Here is a 27,616-nt window from a genome sequence, read left to right on the forward strand (position 1 = left end):
GACGAAGCCCTGCTGCTGCTTGCGCGTTGACACCTGGAAGACAGCTGATGGAAAAGGGGAGAGCATATATAGAGGGATTAACAGGTGCGATGATTAGGCTTGTGAACGGAGGGAATTGATAGGTTAGCTGAGGAGTGGCGCTCCCTATCATTTAGTGAAGGGAGCGAGTATTGCCATGACGCGCATTACAAAGTGATAGGTCTTCCTGCCTGAACTTGCGCTGAGCTTCATATGGTGAATGATCGATTTCTTCCACAAACCAACATCTTCACAACCCTACTTTTTGGCGAGGGCATCGATCTTTTTACCAAGTCCTGTAATTAAAAGATTTAATTAATTACCAACATACATGTAGCAAAGAAGCATATATATACAACACAACACAAATGTACAATAATCTAATAAATTCAGTTCTACTTCCATAATGAGCACACAAATTCACACCTTTCGCTATATGCCATGCATCGAAGTGATGTTTCAGCTCTGCTGTGCGGGGGTTGTGTGGAGTTTCTTCTCTCAGGTACTTTGCAATAGATTTGTGCCGGTCAGTTACCATAGATGCGACATCCAGCTCATTCGTCTCGGTCAGGAGTGTCAGACACCTCTTCAAGCCCTCGAGCTCACAAGCATTGCTGCTGGTTACCTCATTGCTCTGAATAACGACATAAACAACATTGGTAATATGTCATCATTGTCCTATACTGTATTTGTATGGTGGTTTCATACCTTGCATTCATTATTATTAAGTTAGAAGTGTGGTAAACTGTACTGTACCATGTACAAGAATATTACTACATGTACTTAATTCACTAACTATTTACCTGGACTAGTTGGGTATCCAGCACTTTGTTGATCCTTTGTTCGATCACCGTGTAGCCTCCATATTTGGCCGAGTGGCCAGGGCTGTCACAACGACCATCCCCTGTCAGATGTATGCCACCTTCCATGCCTTTGAGTCTCTCCACAAGACTCGTCTGTTCTGTTTGCCAGGCATTGACTATGGATGGGATGATGTAGGATGATTGATGACGATGGTAGGTATTGCGGCTAATCCTGCAAACTTTCATGATGTCAAACACCCTTAGAGTCTGGGAGGGTAGACTTCCTGACAACAAAATTGATGCCGACATGATCAGATTTCCAACAGGAAGTTGATTGAGAAATGGCTGGCTGTTCCATACTCTTGTTTCCACATTTCTGCCTGATCTGCACTAAACTGCCAATGTTGTTAACAACCTTGCTAGAACTTGATCCAGCACAAATTGGGCAATACTGGAACAGCTCCAACAAATTGGCCTCAAAGACAAAATACTTCTTGTCTTGTGCATATTTCCTGGGGCATTTGTGCAAAAGTTCTTCTTGCCTTTGCCTGGAAGCAAAAAAACTTTATCAATGATGTGTTTTGTTACAAGTACATTAATGTAAATCTGGTTATATTAATTTTCATTACCTTCTAACTAAACTATGGTATGTTCACACACAACTAACCTATCTTCTTCACATATCTCCTCCTCTTTTTCCTGTAATGCCTCATCAATCGACAGCTCCAAAGGCTTGTAGTCAGAGTCAGAGTCATCTTTGATGGGTGTCTGATCAGCGTCGAATACAAGTGTAGCACAACCTTTCTTTGGTGTTGACACTGTTGGTGTAGATGCACTTTCTTGCTCTTCATACTGTGTACATGCATCAACCATGATAACTGGATCTGTTGAGGTCCCTGTAAATTGGAAATGATAGTAACCATAACATTGTCCAACACATGGAATGTCAAAAGTGATACTGAGACACATGATAACAACAATTCACCAATCTATATTTTGTAACTGTTTTCTTCTGTACCTTTGCTTCTATAGTAAGGTCTTGTTCGAGTTGAGCACTGTGTGCTTGCCTCAGATCTATGTGGCAATGTGCTTTCAGTCACCGAAGCTGCAGCAGGATCTTCTGGCAAATTAGATTCCATATAAACATCTGAGTCGCTCGAGAAATGATGATGTTCTGTCAGCAACTGGAACCAAAAACAAACAGTTAAAAACACCTAACAATTTCAGGGATGGATCCTGCAGCAATCATGTTGGTCTCAAAACGTTTAGCTTTTAATGAGACAGACATATGCACACAAGCTAATTCTATTGTATTTAGGAACACATCTTAACAACTCAAATTCTTACTATTTATGTATATTTCCCCAGAAATGGGTTGAATAACTTAAATCACACTTTGATCATAGGCCCCACAAATACAGCACACCAAACTCTCATAGATCTACATTTGTTTTCAGTCTAAAACAAAACAAAACATATTAATTTGATATAAATGAAATAACACATACCCTTGCCACCTCTAATTTGGAAACAGCCCTTCTAGGATGTGGGCATTTTTCACTTGTTTTCGTTTTTTTGCGTGACGAAGTGAAGAAACTGTCAACATTGCTGGCAGTCTTTGCCGACGAACATGCAGCAGATCTGGCTCTCTTTGCGCCTGATGCTTTTGGAGTTTCGGCCGGTCTTTCAGGGTTTATGCATCTAACTTAAGCGTTTTTTTGGTCTTGTAGCCTAATTCCACCATCAAAGCTCCTTCAAAACTATCTGGGGTGAAATGGCTACCACATATCACAGCTTGTGATTTCTCGTGCGGCGGATGAAAGTTCGCTCTTTTGGTCTGTACAAAACGGATCCACTGACGTCTAACAGCCGTCTTTTTCGGAAATTCATGTACACTGTGACCTGACAGGCTTGAATTACCACAAAACTGAACTAGCCTACACATCGTTTCACCATCATGAATTGTTGGATAAAAAAAGTTTAGCGAGGTCCGGTTACACATATGTTGAGCGAAAATAGCGGAAGGATACAAAACAAACAATCCAGACGAGGCTGGTGTTTGCCACGTGTGACGTCACACAGCTGGGTTAATGGCTGTGCTACCGGAGCGGAATAGCACGGGAAAGTGGCACACATTTCATGTTATTTGGGGGGTATTTATGGAAAGAATCATTGATGTTGATATGTCAAATGAAAAAGTGAAAAGTGATGAAGCGATTTATTAACACAGAATAACGTTTATTTTGGACATTTCATGGACTTTAATGTGTGCTATGTTGCAAAACGTGCATTTTTTCAAATCCATATCTTCAGCATGTGAAGAATGCATGTTATCAACGTCTAGCAAAGCTGCTTTAAACAGAAGATGATAATGGCATGGGGTCTGCGAGACAGCGAGACACAGAGGAACCCACACACACACTCTCACAGCCAGGCTGTGTGTGTGGAAATCCGTTACGTCACTTTACTCAGGAAGTAAACAATGGAAAAAGAGAAATCCCCAACGAGGCGTTCTGGGGCAGCATAGACAGGTATTTTCTGTGTTAGAGTTTTACTCCCTACAGGGTGTACTTTGAGGGTTTGTGACTCTGCAGACCGTTTACATGCAGAAAAAGCTACATAACACAAGGGGACGGGTAATAACCAGAAAAGCATGTCATGGGACCTTAAGAGAGAATGTTTTGTGTGCTTGTGGACAAAAGATGTTACAAAATGTAAAAAAGAAAAAAAAGAAATGTAAGCTTGTGGACAAAAGATGTTACAAGATATCATTGAATCGGAATAAATAACTGAATAAATAATGGGCTCTTTTTTTGTTTGTTCATTTTTGTTTATAGACAATATCTCAATGTTGATTCAATGACTTTTTGCAATCTGATAATAACATTGTTTCAATGTATAATGCAATGCATAATATAGTTGAATCAATGTTGATCCAATTATACATTCTTTCAATGTTGATCATATCATAATTGAATCAAGGTTGATTCATTGTTGGGATTGGTTGAAAATTCAATGTTGTTTCAATATTGATCATATCGTAATTGAATCAAGGTTGATTCATTGTTGGGATTGGTTGAAAATTCAATGTTGTTTCAATGCTGATCATAGCGAGCACATTCACTGTTGTTTCAATGTCTGACTTCAATATTGAACACAATCTTCAGTGTGACAATATCTCAATGTTGATTCAATGACTTTTTGCTATCCGGGTAAGGTCAGGTGGAAGCTTTAGTCCCTGCCTCTTCTGTAGAGGCTGAGAGGAGTTTTAGTGCCCTGAGGAGGTTTAAGACATGGCTTGGATCAGGGGTGCCCAATACGTTGATCGCATGGCATTGAAAAAAAAAAAAAAAAATAATAAAAAGTTAGCCAATCATCCATCCTTACTATGGCATTTGCCACTTGATTGACGTACAGGTAAACCGGTCTGAGATCTCATATTTTCTAACATGCAGTTCACCACGCATGCGCGGTCAACCGCGCCAGCTGCAAACAACCGGCGAACTGATGACCTAGTTAGCCTTCCAATTTATACTATTCTACTAAAGAAAGGGTATAACATTGACGTAATGATCAAAAATGTACTGAGTTGTATTGTGCCATACGGGTTCATGCAGTTATACAAGGTACACCAATATAAGGTATACTCATATATAAATAAATATATGTTTAGCATTTGTAATGTAGGTAGATCATTTTGACTTGGTCATTTTAAAAGTAGCTCCCAAGCTGAAAAAGTGTGGGCACCCGTGGCTTAGATCATTGATGAGTCAAACAAGGCTCAATAATGTGGCCATATGTCATGTGCACCAGAAGAAACTGGACAGACTGGACCTTGAAGGAATATCCCAGTCCTTTATCAATGCCAACAATAAGCGCAAAAAGGCTTTTGGGTGCTTTGCTTGAGGGTTAGGCTTTTTGGGCGGGTTTCTGGGAGGAAGTGGGGTTTCTTTTGATTTTGATTGAGCGGCAAGCAAATGGTGTGAGTTGTGACTATAAAACAAAAGGGCAATAAAGTGTTCCTGTTTCTACTGAAATTGCGTGGCACAGACCTTTCTTTGGATTTAAATGCTTTAATATGATTATGGTTATAATTGAACTTTATTCATCCCTAATCTCTGCCATTGCAAACAATGAAACAAGAAAAGCTAAACAAAATAAAATAGGGCAATGTAATACAATGCACAATTAGACATAGTGTTGTCACGATACCAACATTTTGGCTTCGATACCAAGTCAAGAATTGCGATTCCGATTCTTTTTCGATACTTTTCTTTTATTATTTTCATGATCAATAAAATTGTAGTTTATCTGTTAAGTGTTTTCTTACAACATGGTCTCTTCTTTATACTTGAGTTTATGTGATTTCTTTGATAGTTAACTTTCTATTTTAATAACATGTAATAGTACAGTAATATAAATAATTATTGACAAAATGTACTTTGCAGATGTTAGCCACATTGGTAAGTTAGCTAAAAAGATAGCCATATTAGACAGTTATCATTGCCATTAATTGCCTCTCCAAACTACGAAAACGTTCGTTTGTCACAAAATAAATTACACTTGTTTGACTTAGATTTGAGGGTATGGGCTTGAGCATGATGTAATTATGTTATCTATCGCATTCGCTAACCTGTCTGTCTTATTAATTAATTATTTAAACAGCTCTGGATGCCGGTCGGCGAGGTGCTTAGCCAAGTTTGATGTGTTGGCTCCCTTGGTTTGCAGGGATCTAAAACATTTCTTTTTTTCAGGTGTCCGTAGGCTTGGTGCCCTCACTGTCAGAGATATAGCTAAAATACTTCCACATTTCTTTTTTGTCAACAAGCCGAGGCGCAGCGGCAGTTGCACTCCCACTTGCAGCCATACTTCTCGTTTTCTCAAATGCTCTGGCAGCTAGCGTGTGCATGAGAGAGGGGAGGCACTTAGAGCGTGCTTGAGAGGCGCGGGACTGCAGGCACGGCTGCAGTGCAGGGAGTGGAAGCAGAGCGCTGAACACACACAGCTCTTATTAAAACAGCGCTTTCTCACCGGAGTACTTTTCCCCGTCATTCTTAAAGTACCGATACTAATGAAACGGAGGAATCGTAACGTTTTTAACGGCAGGGTATCGCGGTAACTTTCAAGTATCGGTACACCGTGCCACACTAATTAGACATTATGGTAAAAAATGTAAAAGTATCCCATGTGTTCGTTTTATATATTTTCCTTTAGAATGGCAGGAAATTAGTATTCAAATTTTGATTGAATTTTTGGTCCCCCCCCCAGGTTGACTCCATGGTTACGGCCTTGCAGCACACAGTTCATTAATTTAGTCCGTGAATTTAACCCATCCTAGTGCTAGGACAGGGGTCTGCAACCTTTTTGACCAAAAAAGAAATGTTGCTCCTTTTTCCCCACAGACACTGAAGTATTAAAGTAACGCGTTATAGCTGAAAGTTTAATACAGCGTATTTCTGGTATATTCATTTTAATGTCACCTGATATATAGGATGTGTGTTAGACTTGAATGGACGAGTCAATTTTTTCCTCTTAATTATAGAGAGGTTTTTTATATATATTCCTAAAATCGATGTCCCATTTTAAGTAGAAGTAGATTAGCGCAAATAGTATTTTCTTCCACTTTTGTGTTAAAATCAAAAGGTGTTTTTTTGGCTATTTGTGAGTAGGTAAGGTACATTACAACCTGTGATTTCTGCCTTCAGTGAAATGATTACCCGTTGATAAGTATTTTTCAGAAAGTCATTTTGGGCTTTCAAGGGCGGAAATCAGTAGGTTGTCTGTAAGAGTTTTTTGTATGATCTGGAAGCTTAAATTAATAAAAGGAGGAAATGTTTTGTCAATTCTTGGAACTTCTCAATATACTGTAACTATACTTTGATTACAGTTTCCAGATATTAGGACAGGCCATGAGACGATTGGGTCACACAGTTAAAGAGACAATGGTCGTTCTGAATTATCAATAGATGTTTTCATGTTATTGTGAGCGGACTTTGAGGTTGGAGGAAGTTCAGAGAAGGCCTTAGGGTATAAGAACAGTTAACCTTTGTTACATATACAAGTATGGCTTTCAGAGGGAAAAACATGTGACATTTGTGTTGTAGGCTGCATGATAAGATGTGTGTGTGTTAAAGATGTTTAAGGGGAATGGGTGTGCGTTCTGTCTGAGTCCTCTGTCTGTAAGATTCTGCTACTCCAAAGCATGGCTGTGGGACATCTTGAGGGCGGAGGGACACACACACACACACCGCAAGGAGATGGAGCGAAACAGATGGAATCAACGACTGCTCAGTCATTGCCTAGGGCCCCGCCCCGAAGTGAAACCGGCCAATGGAGAACTGCCAACTCACTGGCTAGCTCGCCCAGAAGTGAAATCGCCAATAACAAATAGCTAGGGAGGAGCAACCGACACAACTCCTCTGACTGGCTGTCGTGATACGCATTATCGCACAGTGGTGGAATTGAGCCCGGAGCACTCTGTATTTTGTACTGTTGCAGAGTACTCTGTATTATGTGTTGTTATTTTCTACCATTAAAACAGATTATTGTTTAACTATTATTCTGGTGCTTTGAGTTCCTTCTGTTATAATTTAACCAGCTCATCAGACATCAAGGGACACGCGGAGCCGAGGTGAACCTTCCAACCACTCAATTGGGTGGTGCTCCAACAACACGCTGCAAACGGTGTCCACCAAAAGTTGAGTCCAGTGTCTGTGGAGTGTCATTTTTATTTGTTATAGTTTGGGAAGATTGAAAATCGGTAGGGAAAGCCAGCTAAGTCGGTAGGCGGTAGAAACATGTCAAAAGTGGTAGACTACCGCCCAAATCGGTAGGGTTGGCAGGTATGCGTATCAAACATAGACCTACCGGTAGGCGGGCATCGTTTGCTGTGAAAACATATAACTCTGTCCACGCAGAATTTCAATCCACTTTTCTTTTCTTTGATTTATCCATAGTTCGCTCATCGAGCCGGTGGTCAGTTTATTCGCCTGCAAGAAAAGGCGCTAGCGCAGGACCGTAGCAGGATGTGACGCATATTTTAGTTAAACTAATTAAAAGCGTTTTTTTTTTTTTATGTGTCACAGTATCACCTCAAAATACAAGATACGAAACATTTTCAACCATGCAAGAAAATATAAATAGTCCAACAAATACTTCTATTTTATTTCCTTCTTATTTGTGTCTAACCTCAAGGGAGCCAGAGCAGAAGACTTAAAGGTATCAGCTAGAAAGTTCTCCAGTTAATTACTTACAATGAGGCAATTGTTTTTTGTATTACAAATTGTCTGAAATAGCATATTTAAATATGCAAATTACCCATTATCTCATTAAATATGTGCATATTTTAACACATTTCAGGAATCGAAATCTGACCTTTGGATAAAGCCAGGTTCAAAATTATTGTTTCATTTTGTAGTCATATTAGCATCTAAGGCTTTTACAGAAGGGATTTTGGATATCTCTTTTTATCACTCCATAAATCAGAAAATACTGTCAACAGCCCTAAAATATCAATTTTCGCCATGTTTTTAGGTATACAATGTTGTATAATTCAGGCTATGCATGATATATGAACAAACCCTTCAGTAAAAGCCTTTATAATATTGATAGGAATATAACTGGAAGGTTTGGTGTATCTACGTGCTACTGAAGTTGACATTTCGAACTCAGAGTAGGAAAAAAAACTCATTTTGAGAAAACGACCTTTAAAGATTGCAGTGAAGCGCTAGCTAAACCCTCCTGTTCTTTGGATGACAGCTTGTACATCGACGCACTCCGTGAAGGTATTTCATGTTCGGGTCATTTCTATTTTGAATAACCTTGCTTCGTGCAAGGGACAATTGTTGTCGTCTTCTCTATAAATGTTTTTTTCGCCGTTCTTTTGCCATTTTGAAATGTACATTTCTAGCGGAAAGCTAACTAGGAAGTGTTTTAGCACACCACGTGACGCATCTGAACGAATCACGTTGTCTGAAATTGACACCAGCCAATGAGATTTTGTTTCTTGGTTTAAGACCCCTGTATACTTTCACGATTGGTTGAAGACACAGCTTTCCAACGATATCTCTGATGACATGGTGCACACAGCGGTCGCGGTAATGATAATAATAATTTTTATTTTTATAGCGCCTTTCAAGAGACCCAAGGATGCTTTACAATGGGAAACAAAACAACAAAATAATAATAGTCACAAGGATACACAGGTTAGAAAAAATAAAATAACCGGTTGCTGGGTACTGTATTTTAGCTGAGGCCAAAGGCCCGGGTGAACAGATGATGTTTGAGTTGTTTTTTGAAAATGTCCAGAGAGTCGGCATTCCTGATAGCAGAGGGGAGAGCATTCCAGAGGGTGGGAGCTGCGACACTGAAAGCCCTGTTGCCAAAGGTTTTTAGCTTGGAGCGCTGGATGGAGAGCAGCCCTTTGTCGGAGGACCGCAGTTGACGAGAGGGGGTGTAGGGCTGAAGGAGGTCAGAGATGTAAGCAGGGGCTAGGGAGTGGAGAGATTTGTATGTTAGCAGGAGGAGTTTGTACAGGATGCGTGACTTGACCGGGAGCCAGTGAAGGTGGATGAGGGTGGGGGTAATGTGTTGCCAGGGCTTAGTGTGGGTGAGGAGCCTGGCGGCAGAGTTCTGGACGTACTGGAGCTTGTCCAGGGCTTTGCTGGTGACCCCGAACAGGACTCCATTGCAGTAGTCCAGGCGTGAGGAGATGAATGTATGAATGAATGTTTCTGCAACGGGGTCGGGGAGAGAGGGCCGGAGTCTGGAGATGTTTCAAAGGTGGAAGAATGCAGTTTTGACAGTCGACCTGATGTGGGAGTTGAAGGTGAGGCTAGAGTCCAGAGTGACGCCCAGGCTGCGAACCTCAGGGGAAGGGTGGATGGAGCAGCCATCGATGGTGAGGAGGAGATCTCCGACCTTCCGGAGGAGTGTTTTTGGGGCCACAACCATGAGCTCTGTTTTGTTATTGTTGAATTTAAGTAGATTTGTTGACATCCAGGTTTTGATGTCGTGGAGGCAGTTGACTACTGACGGTGGGGGTAGCTGGGATGATGGATTGGTGCTGATGTAGAGTTGCGTGTCGTCGGCATAGGAGTGAAAGTTGAGACCATGTTGGCGGATGATTTCACCGAGGGGGAGCATGTAGATGTTAAAACGAAGGGGGCCGAGCACCGAACCTGGCGGCACACCTTGGTTGACAGGGGCTGGGGGAGAGCTGGATTTTCTGATGGTTACAAACTGTTGCCTGTTGGAGAGGAACCAGGAGAGGGCTGTACCAGAGAGGCCAAGGTAGAGGGATAGGCGGTTGAGTAGGATGGTGTGGGAGACTGTGTCAAATGCCGCAGAGATGTCCAGGAGGATGAGGATGCTGACGAGGCCTGAATCGGCAGCTATGAGGAGGTCATTGGTTATTTTAATGAGGGCAGTCTCTGTGCTGTGGTTGGATCTGAAGCCTGATTGGAAGGGTTCGTAGAGGTCATGGCTGGAGATATGATGGTGGAGTTGGGCAGCAACAGCTTTTTCCACGATCTTGCTGAGGAAAGGAAGGTTGGAGATCGGCCGGTAGTTGCTGGGGTCCTCAGGGTCAAGACCAGGTTTTTTAATGATGGGGGTGACAGCTGCTATCTTGAAGACGGCAGGAACCTTGCCTGATTCCAGGGAGGAGTTGATCATTTTAACCATGGTGGAGCAGAGGATGGGTAGGCAAGTCTTGACCAGGGCAGAGGGCATGGGGTCGAGGGAGCAGGTTGCAGCCTTAGCTTTCGAGACAAGTTTGGTGACCTGAAGGGCATCCACTGGTGCAAAGGAGGAGAGACAACATTGAGGCAGGTACGAAGTTGAGGGAACAGTGACCAGAGGTGGCATTGCGTGTGAATAAGAGGGGGCAGGGGCCTGAAGTTCCTGGTGGATGGAGTTGACTTTGTCCTCAAAGAAGTCAAGGAACCTGGTGCAGAGCTCGGGGACGTCTGCTGGGTTGGAGTGGTCAATTGGGCGGACTAGGCGGTTTATGGTGGAGAAGAGCATACGGGGGTAGTTGTGCCTTGGCTTTTGAGAGAGCTTCCTTGTAGGATCTGACATGCTCTCTGTAAGCCTCCAGATGGACTGTGAGGCCAGATTTTCTGTGGAGCCGCTCCAGTTGGCGGCCAGAGGCTTTCATGGCACGGAGACTGGTGGTGAACCAGGGGGCTGAGTGGGTGAAGGAGACAGTACGAGTAATGAGGGGAGCAAGTGAGTCGAGACTCTGGGAAAGAGCAGTGTTGTACTGGGCTACCAGGCCGTCGACCGAGGTGTCGGGGGGATCTGAGGCCAGGTGGGTAGCTATGAGGCTGGTCATGGCTGGTGCGCTCACTGATTTTAAGCTCCTGTAGGAGATTGTCCGCAGTACAAGTTGTCTGGGGAGGGGGATAGGCACAGTGAAGAGGATGGCATGATGGTCAGAGACAGCCAGATTGAGGCACTGTAGGTGGGATGCAGTTGTGCCAGTGGTGCATACCAAATCCAGGGTGTGGCCTTTGGCATGGGTGGGATCATGGACATTTTGTTCAAAATAGAAGCAGTCCAGAAGTGCCATGAAGTCAGAGGCAAACGTGCAGCAGGGTGAGTCCACATGAATGTTAAAGTCTCCAAGAAGGAGCGTAGATGGGGACATGGAGCAGATGGAGGTGAGTAGCTCAGATAGTTCCGACAGGAAGATGGCGGAGGCTGAGGCTTTGGGGGGGCGATATATAAGAATAGCCTGAAGCTGTGCAGATCCAGACAGAGTGAAGGCAAGACATTCAAGTGAGGTGGTGTTGGGTACAGGAAGCTCTTTGATCGAGATATCTGCTTTGTATATTACAGCCATTCCACCGCCCCGACCAGTGGAGCGGGGCTTTTTGAGGTAGACATAGCCAGGAGGTGTGGCTTGGTTGAGTAGTAGGAAATTCTGTCCAGTTTGCCATGTTTCAGTTAAGCAGAGGAAGTGAAGTTTATGATCAGTGATGATGTCATTGATCAGAGTTGCTTTTTTGTTCAAGGAGCGAACATTCTGCAGCATGAATATTGCATTGTTGTTTGTAGTTGTTGAGGCAGAGGGGTTGAGTGGGCTGATGACGTCGATACAGCTGAGAGGTCTCAGGTTACAACTATGCACGTAAGGTTTGCTCTGATGACGTCGGCGATGTGCGACGGACCGCCTGTCTGTCAGTGTAGTGGGGATGTCATGATCGGAGTTGACAAACTTGCGACGTGCAGCCCTATGCACATAGCGGGGACGGCAAAGGAGTCCAAGTGATTGTATTGTAGTGAGGAAATTGAGAGTGTTGTGACAGACAAGATTCCAAATTTGCAGAGCGGAGTATTTCCGGAGAGCCATGTCAGCAGCAGAGAGGAGCAGCGGCTATCTACAAGCTGCTAAGCTAGACGGCAGCTAAATTGAGAAGCCAGCAGCAGCTAGCAGTGAAATGCTATCAGAAAACTGAGTAGCAGCTGAGTTGAGCGGACAAACTGGGGATGTGGAGAAGGAAATGGAGCTCCAGAGATCCCAGGTTGAAGAGGATGGCTGGTAGGAGCTAGCGGCTGAATGGCGGCTAGCAGTGACAGCCGATCGTCGGAGAATGTTTAAGTGTAATAGATACACAGTCAGTAGATCCAGACAGTTATGATAGCTTTAGCAGACTATTTGCAGTGGATTTTTTGGTTGTTAGAATACAAAATAAACACGATTTTGGCTACGAAGTGAAGCGGCGACAAACACGCCAGCGTCCTCACTCTGCCAAGTTCTGAGTGATCAACATGCGTGTTTTTGTGGACAAAAAGGTACTTTATGTTATGTTAGAATGCTAACTTTTGATGAATTTAGGAGAAATCTATTGACGCAAATAGACAAACTATAGTAAAATAAACACTTAAATTTGTATTTTGTACGTTTTACTTCCAAAAGCCTGAAAGAAAACATGTTAAAGAATCAAAATAGCACAAACTCTCAAAATTGACCAGTGCTTGAAAAGCGATGTTTTTGTCTCCCGTGTCTCGCCTTAACAACAGGCTTCTGCTCCCCTTTGATTTTGGCCCTGTGAGTATTGATAGAAATCCGGAGGAGGTCTCCGCCGTCCTTCAGTCCCTCAGTCCCTCAGTCCCTCAGACTCGAAGTCGGGAGTTCCCAATCATCTTTTTGGAATCACGTAGTGGGTCACCATTTTGTTGCGTTCAAAATTCCAGGAAAGACAAACGACTTCTAAGTTCAACTATTTATTAAAAGAGAGCAAAATATATATATTCACTTGGCCAAGGACTCCGTCACATCATAGAAATTACAGGCAAGTAATTTGGTCATCGATTAAGTCGATTAGTTGTTGCACCCCTAGTTTACACCCATCTCCAACGCAGCTTGGAGAACTGTGGTAAACTGTGATCCGCTCAGATTAATTTGTGATTCAACATCTGTAGGCTGTCTACCAGACTTGGAATTTTGTCATTTTAGGGGCAAGGCCATTTGGTCTTTAGTGTCACAAAATATTTGAGGGCACAAAGGCCACATGCCAGGGGCCTCATTTATAAACGTTGCGTACACTCAAAAGATGGGGTACACCAGTTTCTAAGCAATCTTTGCGATTTATAAAAAAAACTTGACAGGAACATTTGTGGTCCTCCACGCACACTCTGACCCATCCGTACGCGGTACGCACAAAAACGGGAGAGACGAGAAACTGTGACACCATTGGCAGAAGGAAGAATGGAGAGAAATATGTGAAAATAATACCATACATATCATGTTACCTCTCATTTATCATATATGAAGAATTAATTTGCAAAAATTTATTGAAGCTAATCTTAAAATTATTGAACAAACGCCTGTTTGAGACTCCTCAGTGCACACAAAAACGTATCTTGGAGAAATAAATATATACGGATATGTTATTGAAAACCACCTTGAATATGTTGTCTTAATGTTATGACATGTTTTCTCATAAATTATGCTCTCAGCAGGACAGAATTACGTCTAAACTGAGGTCATTTTGCTTTTCTATAAGTTGTATAGATACGAGAATGGTTTTATAATATCATGTTTAATCATGTTTTATGCCGTTTGCTAAGACTTGATAAGTCGCTCATAAAACACAGGAGGTATGGAAACTCAGAGCAGCTGATATTACACAACCCATTTGTTTTATTTCATTTAAATTAGGGGTGCAACAACTAATCGACTTAATCGATTAAAATCGACGACCAAATTAGTTGCCAACTAATTCAGTCGTCGATTTGTTGGTGACGTCATCACGTGTGTTTTACGCGCCGCTAAGCTCCAACGTTATCGGTGTTTTTATCGGTACTGGAGACATTTAAAAAATATATGTCATATGTATTATTGCTACAAAAACATTATATCGCAGTCTTAGTGTCTCGCCAACTCGTTCCTAATTATGCAAAAAGACAAACAAATGCGATCTCTCTCCCCTGTCTGTGTGCGAGGGGCGGGGCAGTTTACACACACACGGCTGCTACATGCATGCAACACACAGCGGGGATGGCGGAGAGAAGCGCTCCAAGGTGTGGTTAAATGTTACCCGTCTTGAGGTGGACAATGCTCCTTGCAAAAAGTACAATAAGAGTTTAGCACGTAAAGGCGGTAACACGAGCAATTTGTCTCAACATTTAGCAAAAGTGCACCACATTCAGACAGAGCAATGCACTGGGTTCGACTGTCTTTCTAGCTCTGTTGCCCCCCCATCCATGAATAACTTTTCCACGTCAGCAACACACGGAGTGAACACAATTATACAAACATGGGTTAATGAGGTAACTGAGTTATTTATTTTGTTAAAGTTTCAGCTATTCTGTTCACAATTCTGTTCTCACATTATTTAATTTGATTTGTTAAAACATTGTTGTTTCTTTTGATGTGAAATATTATTTATTTAATTTAAATAAAAAGCCATGTTAATTTTGTTCACAATTTGTTAAGTTCATTTCATAATATATGTATTTTTGAATCAAGTATTAATCTTTATTGTCTTCATTGTTAGTTTCCACATGCCTAAAACAACCTCAAGCTAAATCTAAAAGTTGATGGCTAAATAAGAGCGTTTGAGAAATTGTGCAAGGCATAATAGTCCGAATAGTCGATTAATCGTTTCATTAATCGATAGATTAATCGATTATCAAATTAGTCGTTTGTTGCAGCCCTAATTTAAATGGTGGATAGAGTTGCTGCGGGGGGGTTGAGATGCACAGGCTGCAGTGGAGACGCTGCGCACAGCTGATTGACAGCTGGAACACAAACCACCAAATATTTTTTTTTTAAATGGATTGACTCCGGCGCTGTGCCCCGCCAACGGAGCCCCCTGAAATTCAAGGTGTTTAAAAAAAAAAATTATATATATTTTGTAATATATATATATATCTACTGTCACTTTTCACATTGAACATGTGCTCTTTTATTAAATAAACTAAACACTTTAATTTTAAGTTGTGAGTTTAGTGTTTTTGACCCTAAGAAACATTGCATTAAACATTGCATTAATCAATAACAATTAAAACTGCAGTCGCACTTGTGCGCGCAGTGATGAGCGGGCCCTCGCGTCCGTGCGCCTGTCGGGGAGGGCAGCCGGTCGTCCCGGCGTCAAGCAGACGCGCGCGAGTCCTCGGAAATGAGCCGTTTGTCATTTCTCTAATTTTCGCGTCCCAGGTCCTCCGGCATCGACCCGGAAACGGATGTTGGCACACAGAAACACATTTCTCTAAAGGCTCGTCGAGGATCGATATTCGAGGAGGCTGTCTGGAGGTGCCATAACCGAGGATACACTGATTTAGAGGAGAGAGAAGTCTCTCTGGAGGAGCTATAACCGAGGGTACAACGATGGAGAGGAGAGAGGAGAGAGGAGTCTCTCTGGAGGAGCTATAACCGAGGGATGTATCCTCCGGAGTCGATTTCAGCCAACAGTGATGTTTAAAAGAGGCGTGACGCATGGCTGGACTTATGTCAACGAAGCACAGCTCTGCAAACTGTTCCCGTTGTGATTATAAGTTATTTTTTGAGATGATAAAATGTGCATCAGACTTTCTGCCCTTTACCGTTTCTTTACTCACTAATTACATCTCCCCTGGATGTTAGGCTATTTCTTTTTTTTAATACAACTGCTTTCATTGTAACACGATGTTTACAGTGAGAACAGCTGCTGAGGTCAGTGCAGAAACAGAACAGTGTGTATAATATATATCGCTCAATAATATATGTAGCAGGCAGCCCACAATTCACACTTTATTTGTAGGCTTTAGGAGATATCTACAAATAAACAGTAGGGTTAGGGTTAGGGAGTGTATAGGTGTCTGTTGTAATGAATATGCCCCCAGCAAAGGGCGTTGTTGGACTAACAGTAGGTGTGTGTGTGTGTGTGTGTGTGTGTGTGTGTGTGTGTGTGTGTGTGTGTGTGTGTGTGTGTGTGTGTGTGTGTGTGTGTGTGTGTGTGTGTGTGTGAGAGAGTTGATGTTGCAGGCAGACAGGCAGGTGTCAGTAGGTTATCTGACATATAAATCGTCAAAAATGGTACATTCTCCGTTAGCTTACGAGCTCCCCGTTTGAGCTAGCAAATATTTTCTTCACAATTTAGCATCATATTGGATAGGGGTTGAATTTGTCCTGGATTGGACTTTTTCCGATCATACCCCTAGGAGGAGTTTGTAAAAATGTCCTTAAAATGGCTGAAAAACGCACATTTTTCCAAGTAGCCGACTTTCTGGGGGGCGTGGCTAATGAAAAGCAATTTGAAATATGTGTGCAATTATAATAGCAATGTGTATACAGCGTTTCGTGAATATCGGAAAAAATATATGCGAGTAGTTTGTAATAATTTGTGACATGTAAATCGTCAAAAATTGAACATTCTCCGTTCGCTTACGAGATCATCGTTTGAGCGATCAATTATTCCTTCGCAATTTAGCATCACATTGGAAATGGGCTGAACTTGTCCTGGAGTGGAATTTTTACGATCATTCCCCTAGGAGGAGTCTGCAGAAATGTCCTTAAAATGCATGAAAAACGCACATTTTTCAAAATGGCCGACTTTTTCGGGGGCGGGGCTAATGGAAGGCAATTTGAAATATGTCCGCAATCATAAGAGCAATGTGTATACAGCGTTTCGTGAATATCAGAAAAACTATATGCGAGTAGTTTGGAGTAATTTGCTACATGTAAATCGTCCAAAATTGTGTATTCACTGTTAGCTTACGACCTCCACCATTGAGCTATCAAAAATGTTCTTCTCAATTTAGCATCATATTGGATAGGGGCTGAAGGTGTCATGGATTGAAATTTTTCCGATCATTCCCCTAGGAGGAGTTGGCAAGAATGTGCTTAAAATGCATGAAAAACGGCCGACTTTGTCGGGGGCGGGGCTAATAAAAGCCAATTTCAAATATGTCCGCAATCATAAGAGAAATTTGTATACAGCGTTTCGTGAATATTGGAAAAACTATATGCGAGTAGTTTGGAGTAATTCTGAGTAATTTGTGACATGTAAATCATCAAAAATGGAAAGTTCTCCGTTCGCTTACGAAGTCCTCGTTTGAGCGATCGACTATTCCTTCGCAATTTAGCATCACATTGGATATGGGCTGAACTTGTTCTGCATTGGAATTTTTCCGATCATTCCCCTAGGAGGAGTTCGCAAGAATGTGCTTAAAATGCATGAAAAACGCACATTTTTCAAAATTGCCAACTTTTTGGGGGGCGGGGCTAATGGAAGGCAATTTGAGATATGTGTGCAATCATAATAGTAATGTAGATATAGCGTTTCGTGAATATTGGAACAACTATATTTGAGTAATTTGGAGTAGTTTGGAGTCATTTGCGACATGTAAATCGTCAAAAATGGTGTATTCGCTGTTAGCTTACGACCTCCACGATTTGAGCTATCAAAAATGTTCTTCTCAATTTGGCATCATATTGGATAGGGGCTGAACTTGTCCTGGACTGGAATTTTTCCGATCATTCCCATAGGAGCAGTTTGCAAGAATGTGCTTAAAATGGCTGAAAAACGCACATATTTCAAAATGGCCGACTCTTTGGGGGGCGGGGCTAATGGAATCTGTTTACAAATATGTCCGCAACTTCATGAGGAATTTCTGTGCCAAAATTCGTGAAGTTCTGAGAAACTATATGTGACTACCACACAATAGGGGGCGCTAGTGAGCAGTTTTTTTGAAAAATTACCTTTTTTTTACATTCTCGAAAAGGTCGTGGGCTTTGACGTGTCTCCCAAGTTTTGCGTTCCGAAGCTCATTTTATGCTATCGCAATTTTAAAAAAAGTACAGGCCACGCCCACATTTGTCATTTGTTGTGACACTTTAAATATAAGTTCATACTCATCCCCAGAGTATGTCTGAAAAAAAAAAATGCATCCATCAGTTCATGAGTTATACATTTGTCATGTTTTTGGCGCCCCCTATTGTCCAAAATGAAAATTACTTGTTGTGCCTATTCCCCAATACAGACTGAACCTTACCACCAAAATGTGTGTTTTTTTGGTACATTGTTGATGAGTTATGAGCATTGCTATCTAAGCCCCGCCTTTTTGCGAACACGTTTAGTGCAATGACGGCCACATTTATCGACTGAACATGCTCATTTCCTACGATAATGTGTCTGACCCTCCAGCGATACTGTATACTGAGTTTTGTGTTGAAAAACAAAAATTTGAAATTTAAGTGAATATTTAACTGTTTTTAAAATTATGCTAATTGAAAAAAAATAAAGTAGGCGGAGCTTAGGGGTTCAAGGAGATTATATGTAGAACAGGTCCACCCGAGTAAGTGTGCACAAATTCAGGTCATTCGGAGTTACGGTGCGACTTTGTACATCTTTTCAAAAATGGAAATGGCCATAGGTGGCGCTAGAGAGCATGTTGGACAATTTGAACACATTGATTCCAGAATATTGTATTTTTCACCGATTCTGGAATCGGTGCAAAATTATAAATTTTTTGAATCATCCTAAAGACCTCAAAAACAGGAAACGCCAGCAGAAAAATAAGAATAATACGTGGAATAACAATAAGTTTCCTCGCACTTCGTGCTAGGGCGCCGTCGGGTCCTAGCACATCGTGCTCGGGCCCTAATAATCCACAGCTCCTCTCTCTGCTCTAGAGGATGGATTTAAAATATATATATCCCAATACCACCCCCCCGCTCAGGCAGCACCCCCCCAAAGCAGTAAACCTAGGGGACATACTGGACATAGGGAGGTAAGTGGAGTAGGGCTAGCTGCCTGTGGGTCAGGGTTGAAGTTCAGTCTTGGCCCATATGGTTGAAAGTATGGTCTCTTTCTCAAGAGGCCAGCTACCCACCATCTTGCCACCGCCTCCTCGCTCGCAACAGGGTCATAGGCCTGGGATTTGATTAAAAGGAGATCCTCGATGGTCGAGGTTTTCAGCCTTAAGCGCCAGTCTCCTTGCATACACTTCTTTGTGGAAAACTAGTGCTCCACTTGAGATATGGAAACAGGGAATACAAGGACGATCCTGACGAGGTGGAGTAAGTTAGGGTACTTGCTCTCCTTTTCAGTCAGCATCCTATGCCAAAGCACAAGGAAAGCCTCCCTCTTGTGGTGCCGCACAATATCATAGTTGGCTTTTAGCCATTCCCTCTCCACCTCTGCCAAATTGCAGCCATTACTGGTAAGAAGTGGCTCGAAATGCTCACAGAGCTTACGCAGCTCACTGTCTCCATACTGCTGAATGGCACTGATGATATCTTCAGCTGGCATGTTGACAGGATCGAAGACTTCAGAAGCCAGGAGCACAGGATCTGTGGAGAATGTGGAGAAACGCTGACCAATACATGCAGTGATGGTGTTTACTATTTCACTCCTTTTGGCGGTGGAAGGCCTCAGCAGATGTTGATGAGGTGCTGATCTCTACTCCCTTGTACATAAAGACACCAGTGCTGCCAGTGTTGGTGACAGGGCGCAGGTAGGGACCTGAGGTTGTTCCTTCTGTTTCAGCAGAGCAGCCTGGGAAGCCATGACCCTACTCCTGACAGAGGAAAGAGGACAGCTCATCTGCCTGGAAGTCAAGGGAGAGCACTGCCATGTCCGCCAGCAGATCCTGGTACAAGGCATGTAAAGGACAAACCTGGATGATGTTAGTTGCCGCCGGTAAGCCTTGAGCTTCTGCTGATCTGCTCCAGAATCCCCCTGCCTTTCCAGAAGGTGTGCTACGAGAAGGTGTGCTCCAGCTTCCTGTAGTTGGAGGCGAGGGAGGATAAGGCCTTTCGCCAGGGGCGGCGGGTACTGTAGACTAGGGAAGGCTAAGCCTTCCCAAATATTTTTGTCGCTGCATCCTGGTAAAATAAAAATATAATGTTTGTGTCTTTGACATTGGCGCTTCAATGCAGCCACTTGTGCCCTGTACTACGAAGCCAGTTCAACATACCCATGATATCTTTGAGTTATATTAACTAACCCTAACAAATGAGATCTCGCAATGTGGTCCTACAACGCTGGTTATCAACTCGGTAAATCAAGCCAGGGTTTCTTTCTCCAGCTGAGAGCGCATTCACGTGAAAGGGGCCGGGTTAGCTACATTTGACCAATCACAAACAGGGACAAGTGTACTGACAGCGCAGCGCCATACTTCATTAATGAAAAGTAAACTAACATTAGACAAATATGAACTTTAACCATCCATGACTTAGGGTGCATTCACACCTAATAGTCCGCTCTCTGGTGCGCACCAGACCACAGTTTGTTACATTGTTTCATTTTTCAGAAGGTTCGGTTTGCGTTCACACCAGGTTCACACGGGCAAAACTCAAACGGACTATAAACTTTAAACACAAGTCATGTGCTCGGAAATGCTGTTCAACCATTGGTCAGACATTAAGGGGGTAAAAACGCAAATCCTGGCAATTTCTAGCGGAGCCTCCGCCATGGAGCATCGGCACTTTCGGCAGGTTATTCTCATGCTGCTGTTAATCTGGAGATCAACAGACACTAGCGGCCCGCGCATATGATTATATAATCAGACAACATCCGTAAAAAAACTGCGGAGACGTAACGGGCAGAAACCCTCTTTTTTACGCAGCGGTCCAGACATAGACATCAGACGGCGACACATATTCAGTTGCCAGTTACTTTGGCATTAGGTAAGGGATATCTAGATACTTCCCAAGGTTTGACATAATGAATTGTGCTACTTTTAAAGCAAGCAACGATGTTTTCAAATCTGTAATCAAAAAGCTCCTCAAAAACGCTATCGAAGCAGTTCCTGCCGTTGCTACGTTAGTTCAAACAGTAACAACGGACTATTTTTCTTAGCGGACGCATGTCAATTTAAATCAATACTTACAACTATTTTTCAAATCAATAAAATCATTTTGTAAATCCACAAAAGCATTTCAATTAATATTGGGAGTCATGTCGTTACTTTGTTGAGAATGTGGCCATGTAATAAGCGGGCTAATGTGCAGCGGCGCGGTCATTATGGGGAAAATAACACCGACAGGCTGATCAGGAGCCCAATGCGAAGCGGAGGGATCTAGATCGGCATGTTCTTGTTTATGAGAGACGTTCTGCAGTAAGGAGGGGCGTTTCACCGACGACAGGCGTTCTTACTTTTATGTAGCTGACGGAGAATTTTTACTTTACACGACACTGTTCAACACTTAATTCTGCTTTACTCTTTAACTAAAATACCGCGGATGTCTTGAAAGTCTCTTTCGCTAAAGATTTTTGAAGATATCCGCGATCTTGTGACATGTAAATACTGCGCTTCCTATGTTTTGGTGCGGACTGCATTCACACCAGCAATGAACCGCTCCAGAGTTCGCAAGCAAGCGCTCCGAGACCACCTATTTTAGCGGACCAGAGTCCGGTTGTTTAGTTCACTTAAGACAGGGGTCGGCAACCCGCGGCCCGCGGGCCGCATGCGGCCCTTTAAGCCCTCTGCTCTGGCTCCCTTGAGCTTAGACAAAGATAAGAAGGAAATAAAATAAAAGTATTTGTAGGACTATTTATATTTTGTTGCATGGTTGAAAAGGTTTCGTATCTTGTATTTTGAGGTGATACTGTGACACATAAATAAAAAACAAAACGGTTTTAATTAGGTCAACTAAAATATGCGTCACATCCTGCTACGGTCCCGCGCGAGCGCCTTTTCCTGCGGGTGAATAACCTGACCCCCGGCTGCGTCTATCGTTATTCCAACCCAGTTTAGATTTAACCACGCCCACTTCCGCATTACGCAAGAACGTAGCTTTAGCGTAATAGACTTAATCTTCGGCAGTTATAGCCATAGTGGTCGCGGTAAAGCAGGAATAGTTGTTTTTTGTCTTACTGGTGTTTTATCATCTCAGCTGGTGTAAGTATTAGCATTATTTAATGATACTATTTTATATATATATAGGCCTACACACATTTATTCATTTATAAACATATAAATATATAAACACACACTTATATGTACTCACACATGTATTTATTCATTTATACACACAGATGTTTACTGCTGTTTTATCATCTCAGCTGGTCTAAGTATTAGCATTATTTAATGATACTATTTTATATATATATAGGCCTACACACATTTATTCATTTATAAACATATATATATATTAATGTTAAAATAGACATTTATAACATATTATAAAAGTCTATAAAATATTAAATAAACGTTAACATGTTACATGACAAACAAAATAACAAAACATTATATATAGGCTATATATACAGATGTTTGCTAATGTATCCCTCTTATATCCATCAGGAATTAATATTAAATGATGAATTAACATTACCTCAGCACTGCATAAGTGTGGTCGTCAGTCATATTGACAAAGATATTGTATATTATGCATACAGTCTATGATATTATGCAGCGTTTATAAGGATGGTATTTTGCTTAGCGTTTATAAGGATGGTATTTTGCTTGTCAGATTCATTGTCAGATTCAGATTTTGCGGGTGTGCCGTGTCTACGAAGAGCTACGTCGATCCTTGCGTAATGCGGAAGTGGGCGTGGTTAAATCTAAACTGGGTTGGAATAACGATAGACGCCCCCGCGAGACGTCCCCCGGCTCGATGAGCGAACTATGGATAAATCAAAGAAAAGTACCGGAGGAACACAGGAATTAAATTCTGTGTGGACAGAGTTATATGCTTTCACAGCAAACGATGCTGGTTTACCGGTATGTTTGATGTGTAGAGAGAAGTTGTCAACGGTGCTGCAGCCTTTACGTATCGAGGAACAACAAGGGAGAGGAAGACAGCTGACAATCTTCAGCCATAATTCAATGGGGTATGTAATTTATTTCAGAAAACACTTTTTGTTATATTCCATGGAATGCTCTTAACGTCCCGATAGCAATGAATATATTAAATGCTTTGACATTAAATACATACAAAAGCCGTGCCGGCTAAAATGATTGGATGGCCTACCTGCCTGTCAGCCTTCCATCTGTGCCTTTTATATATACAGTCTATGATCTGTGCACAAACTTATCTCGTGGCCTCATTGATGATGCGCGTTCGTGTGTGTTGGAGGAGGGACTCTGTAAGAAAGTCTGAAGGAAGAGGCATATTTTTCCCGGTCGTGTATTTTCAAATTCTAGCGCACTCGAGCTGGTTTCTCCATTCTTACCTACCCTACCTTTAACTCTTTTTAGGGTGCAGCTATATGTTTTATTTATTTCAAAGTGGGCCCATTTTAATAATATTTTTTTTTTCCTTCAAATGTGCAGAGGACTCCCCCAGTGCTGTGTTTAATTTATTTTAAAGTAGGCCTGTGTATTATTTTTAATTCTCCTTATAGGAGTTCTTTGTTTCTTATTAGAGGTTAACAGTTTTATATAATGTAATAAATAGCCTAATACATTCAAAAAAACTGTAGTTTTTGTCTGATATAACAATAAATACAACTTTATTAGCTATCAAGCTATGAAATATGTTTTGCGGCTCCAGACAAAAAAATTTGGGGGAAAAAGGAGCAAAATTGCTCTTGTGGTCAAAAAGGTTGCAGACCCCTGACTTAAGAGGTCTCGGACTGTGTTCACACCGACCCAAATGAACCGCACCAAGCGGCTAAACGCACCAGGGTTCGATTCAACCGGACTATACAAGGCAGGTGTGAACGCACCCTTAAACATATAATCCAGGATACAAGCCACATAGTTGCACCTGCAAGGTGAATATAGAACAACTGGTTAAAAAATAAATAAACTACCGAGTGTTTGAAAGCGTACAACAGTTTTATGATATCACTGCCCCGAGTGGATCTGACTTTAATTATGTTTGAGTTGAGTGTTTCGTCAACCTAATGTGTTTCTTAAAATAATACTTCTGCATACAGTATGTGACACTGTGAGTGTTGCACGGCCAGATACAGCTCGAGAAGCTGACTCAGATAAGGAAATATATGATATATTATGATTTTTATATGATCGATGATCTGATTGATGATGTGATATGAATGATAAATGTGACACGTCTGTGTCTTCTCTGCATACGGCAGTTTAAACTGTATTTCCTTTATCCTGTTATAGAGAGGCGAAGTCCCTCCCTTTCCGGGGGATCTCCATGGGACCTTATTTAGGAAAAAGCGTGTATTAAAGTCAATGGAGAGAGAAAGATTATCTTTCGATCCCGTTTGAATTGTGCCACGAATTACACATATGACGTTTGTCAATTTAAAAGATAATTTTGCAAGTCGGTTAGATGGACTTCGCCTCTCTATATGACTTGATAGATTTAAACTCCGCATACTGAGCTCTGATTGGTCAGAAGGCGGTGCTTTCACTGAGTTGATCTCTTTTCTATACATGCCGGAGGCGGGTAGCGTAAACAATAGTATACAAGTAGAACATGTAGCAAAACTTTACTGCACATTTTTTTCAAAATGTATTGTTAATTAAACATATACAGTACCTGTGTGAAGTATGAATCTTTAAAAGCACCCTTCAGGCACAACTCAAGCCTGTGGGCGAAGCAGTGCACCTTGATCATCCACAAATCGGTTTCCTACTGGAGATGAGTAAGGACACCGTTTGTCGTCCCAAGATTGACAGAAGCCCCATCAGCTGCTGTTGCAGTCAAGCAGTTACTGAGGTTAAGACGGTTCTCCTTACACTTTTCTCTAATGACCTTCAGTATTCCTGCAGCATCACAGGACTCTGGCTTTGTAATACTGAAATGCAAAAGCAAAAAAATACACTCACAAAAAAAACATTATTTTATTTACATGAATGTAGCCGACCATAGAGGCAATAATAATTATAAATGACGTAACAAAGTTGCCTTGATTAAAAAGAATAACACAATTAATGTCATAGTTCAATTAGATAAATAAATACTTTATTTCATGTTATTTTATAATCGTTAAATATGGCATGATTTAATACAGTTTGTTTTACATGTTAAACCGATATGCGTATGTGTTTCTTGTTCCTAGGAATTAATGTTTGTTCATGTGCTGGTACTGCGTGTTTTGCTGTTACACTGTACAACTCAACGTGGGTTGACGTCTTTGTTTGAAGCTCTGCTCAAGTCTGTGATAAAGTTTTAATGTGACAAGAAGTCTGTGACAAAGTTATACAGAAAAGGAACTAGATTAATCTCCTTTTACGACAAGTGGCCAACGAGGTATTTGTTTTATGTTTTCATTTTCTTTCATATGTGTAGCACAATATGCTTATATGTTTGGCTATGTATACGTGTCATTTCGGTGTTGTAGTTCTCACGGCGTAACGGAAGAGGGGAGGCTACAGGATGAAAACTCCAAGAAATAAACGCCCGTTTTAAAGAACCGACCTGTGTCCTGAAAAGAGCTACAGTGAGAACTATATGTTACTTACGTAACCCCAGTTCTCAGAGTAACATGAAGTGAGATGTCTCACTATGGGATGCGCCTCAACGCGTATGCACCAGAAGCATCAATCTCATTACGCCAATCCTGATTGGCTGGTGATCTTGACGCCAACGTCAGGGAATCCACCAACCCTATAAGTAGCTTGCGCCACGACGCAGGCGTCATTCAAAATAAGCACCTCTTCTCGCTTCGCCTCAGCAAGAAGGGCCGTCAGGTGAGACATCTCACTTCATGTTACTCTGAGAACTGGGGTTACGTAAGTAACCTATAGTTCTCATTCATAACACTCCGTCCGATGTCTCACTATGGGATATTGAGACTCCCGCATTGCCAGACATGCTTATCTCGAAAATCACCAACACAAAAACAGAACTTAACAGGTAGAACCCTGTCCCAATACGGGGCCCAGCACTGCGCGGGCCACACTTGGAGCAGAAACATCTAGCCTGTAAAAGCGGACAAAAGTGAGCGGCGAGGACCAGCTCGCTGCTGCACAAATGTCTTGAATGGAAACACCCTTGAACAAAGCCCAGGATGTAGCCAATCCACGAGTAGAATGAGCGCGCAGGCCCGTTGGTGCCTGCAAACCCTGGCTCGTATAAGCCAGAGCAATCGCCTCCACAATCCAGTGGGAGAGCCGTTGCCTGGTAACGGGCTTGCCCTTATGAGGGTTAGCCCAAGATACAAAGAGTTGGTCATTGCACCGAAACTCTTTCGACCTGTCCATATAAGTGCACAAAGCACAAACCGGGCAAAGCAAATTCGGCCGCTGTTCCCCACAGGAACCTAGCGGTGAAGGAAATGCCTCAAGGTCAATGGGAGTGCATGAGCCAACCACCTTAGGCACAAAGGCCGGGTTGGGCTTCAGCAATACTCTCGTTTGCCCCGGGGCAAACTGAGTACACGAAGGATGCACAGAGAGCGCGTGAATATCACTGACTCGTTTGGCAGATGCCAGAGCCAGTAACAACACTGTCTTCAGTGACAGGTGCTTCATGTCAGCGTCTTCCAGGGGTTCAAATGGAGCTCGAGCGAGCCCATCTAAAACCACTGTCAAGTCCCACAGGGGCACCAATGACCTGGAAACGGGGAGGAGCCGGCGAGCCCCTTTCATAAAACGGCAGACCAAGGGATGTTGGCTAGCCGTCTTTCCCCCAAAGCCCACATGGCATGCGGCAATAGCAGCCAGGTACACTTTGATCGTGGAGAAAGCTCTGTGTTTATCAATCAGATCCTGTAGAAATGATAGAATCACACCGACAGGGCATTGAAAAGAGATGTGTTTCTTTTGAAGACACCACTCCTCAAACACCCTCCACTTACAGTCATAGAGAGACCTGGTGGAGGAAGCCCTTGCACTCTGAATAGTGTTTATCACTTCCTGAGGGAGCCCCACTGTACTCAGGTTATACCACTCACGGGCCAGGCCCATAGCGCCAGGCGCTCTGGGTGTGGGTGAAAAATCATCCCCCCCGCCTGAGATAGTATGTCCCTGCGTAGCGGGAGCTGCCACGGCTGTCCGCACAGCAGCTGATATATCTCCGCCAGCCAGTACATTGCAGGCCAGTGTGGAGCTATCAGGATCAGTGTGTGGCGTTGTTCTCTCACTCTGGCCAGAGTTGGAGGTATTAGAGCCAGGGGTGGGAACGCGTACAGAAGGGCCGGGGGCCAAACGTGCGCGAGCGCGTCCACGCCTAACGGTGCATTTAGATCGCGCATTGAAAAGAACAGCTGACATTGAGCATTTTCTTTTGATGCGAACAGATCTACCGCGGCCCGGCCGTAACGCACCCACAGCTGACTCACAATCGTTGGATGTAGAGTCCAGTCTGCGTATAGTGGTGCACCTCTGGACAGCAGATCTGCCCCGAGGTTCATCACTCCCGGTACGTGTGTCGCTCTCAGAGAGAGGAGACGTCCGCAGCTCCATAAGATCAGTTTGCGTGCCAGCATGTGTAA

The 27,616-nt window shown here is 42.6% G+C and overlaps 1 protein-coding gene across 1 annotated transcript; it reads right to left on the reverse strand.

Annotated features, from left to right (window-relative positions):
• Nucleotides 1–1,240: 1,240 nt before the first annotated feature.
• Nucleotides 1,241–24,865, reverse strand: LOC307038795 (uncharacterized protein; the record flags this gene model as incomplete). Its single annotated transcript, XM_079680471.1, has 5 exons — nucleotides 24,718–24,865; nucleotides 1,840–2,005; nucleotides 1,489–1,717; nucleotides 1,306–1,369; nucleotides 1,241–1,246 (listed from the first exon to the last, which is right to left on the reverse strand). Exons 1-5 carry the CDS (start codon nucleotides 24,793–24,795, stop codon nucleotides 1,241–1,243), a joined length of 543 nt encoding a protein of 180 aa, XP_079536597.1. The 5' UTR covers nucleotides 24,796–24,865.
• Between the last annotated feature and the right edge of the window lie 2,751 nt (nucleotides 24,866–27,616).

This window comes from Notothenia rossii (assembly GCF_949606895.1).
Source record: "Notothenia rossii genome assembly, chromosome: 5".
NCBI classification, from domain to species: Eukaryota; Metazoa; Chordata; class Actinopteri; order Perciformes; family Nototheniidae; genus Notothenia; species Notothenia rossii.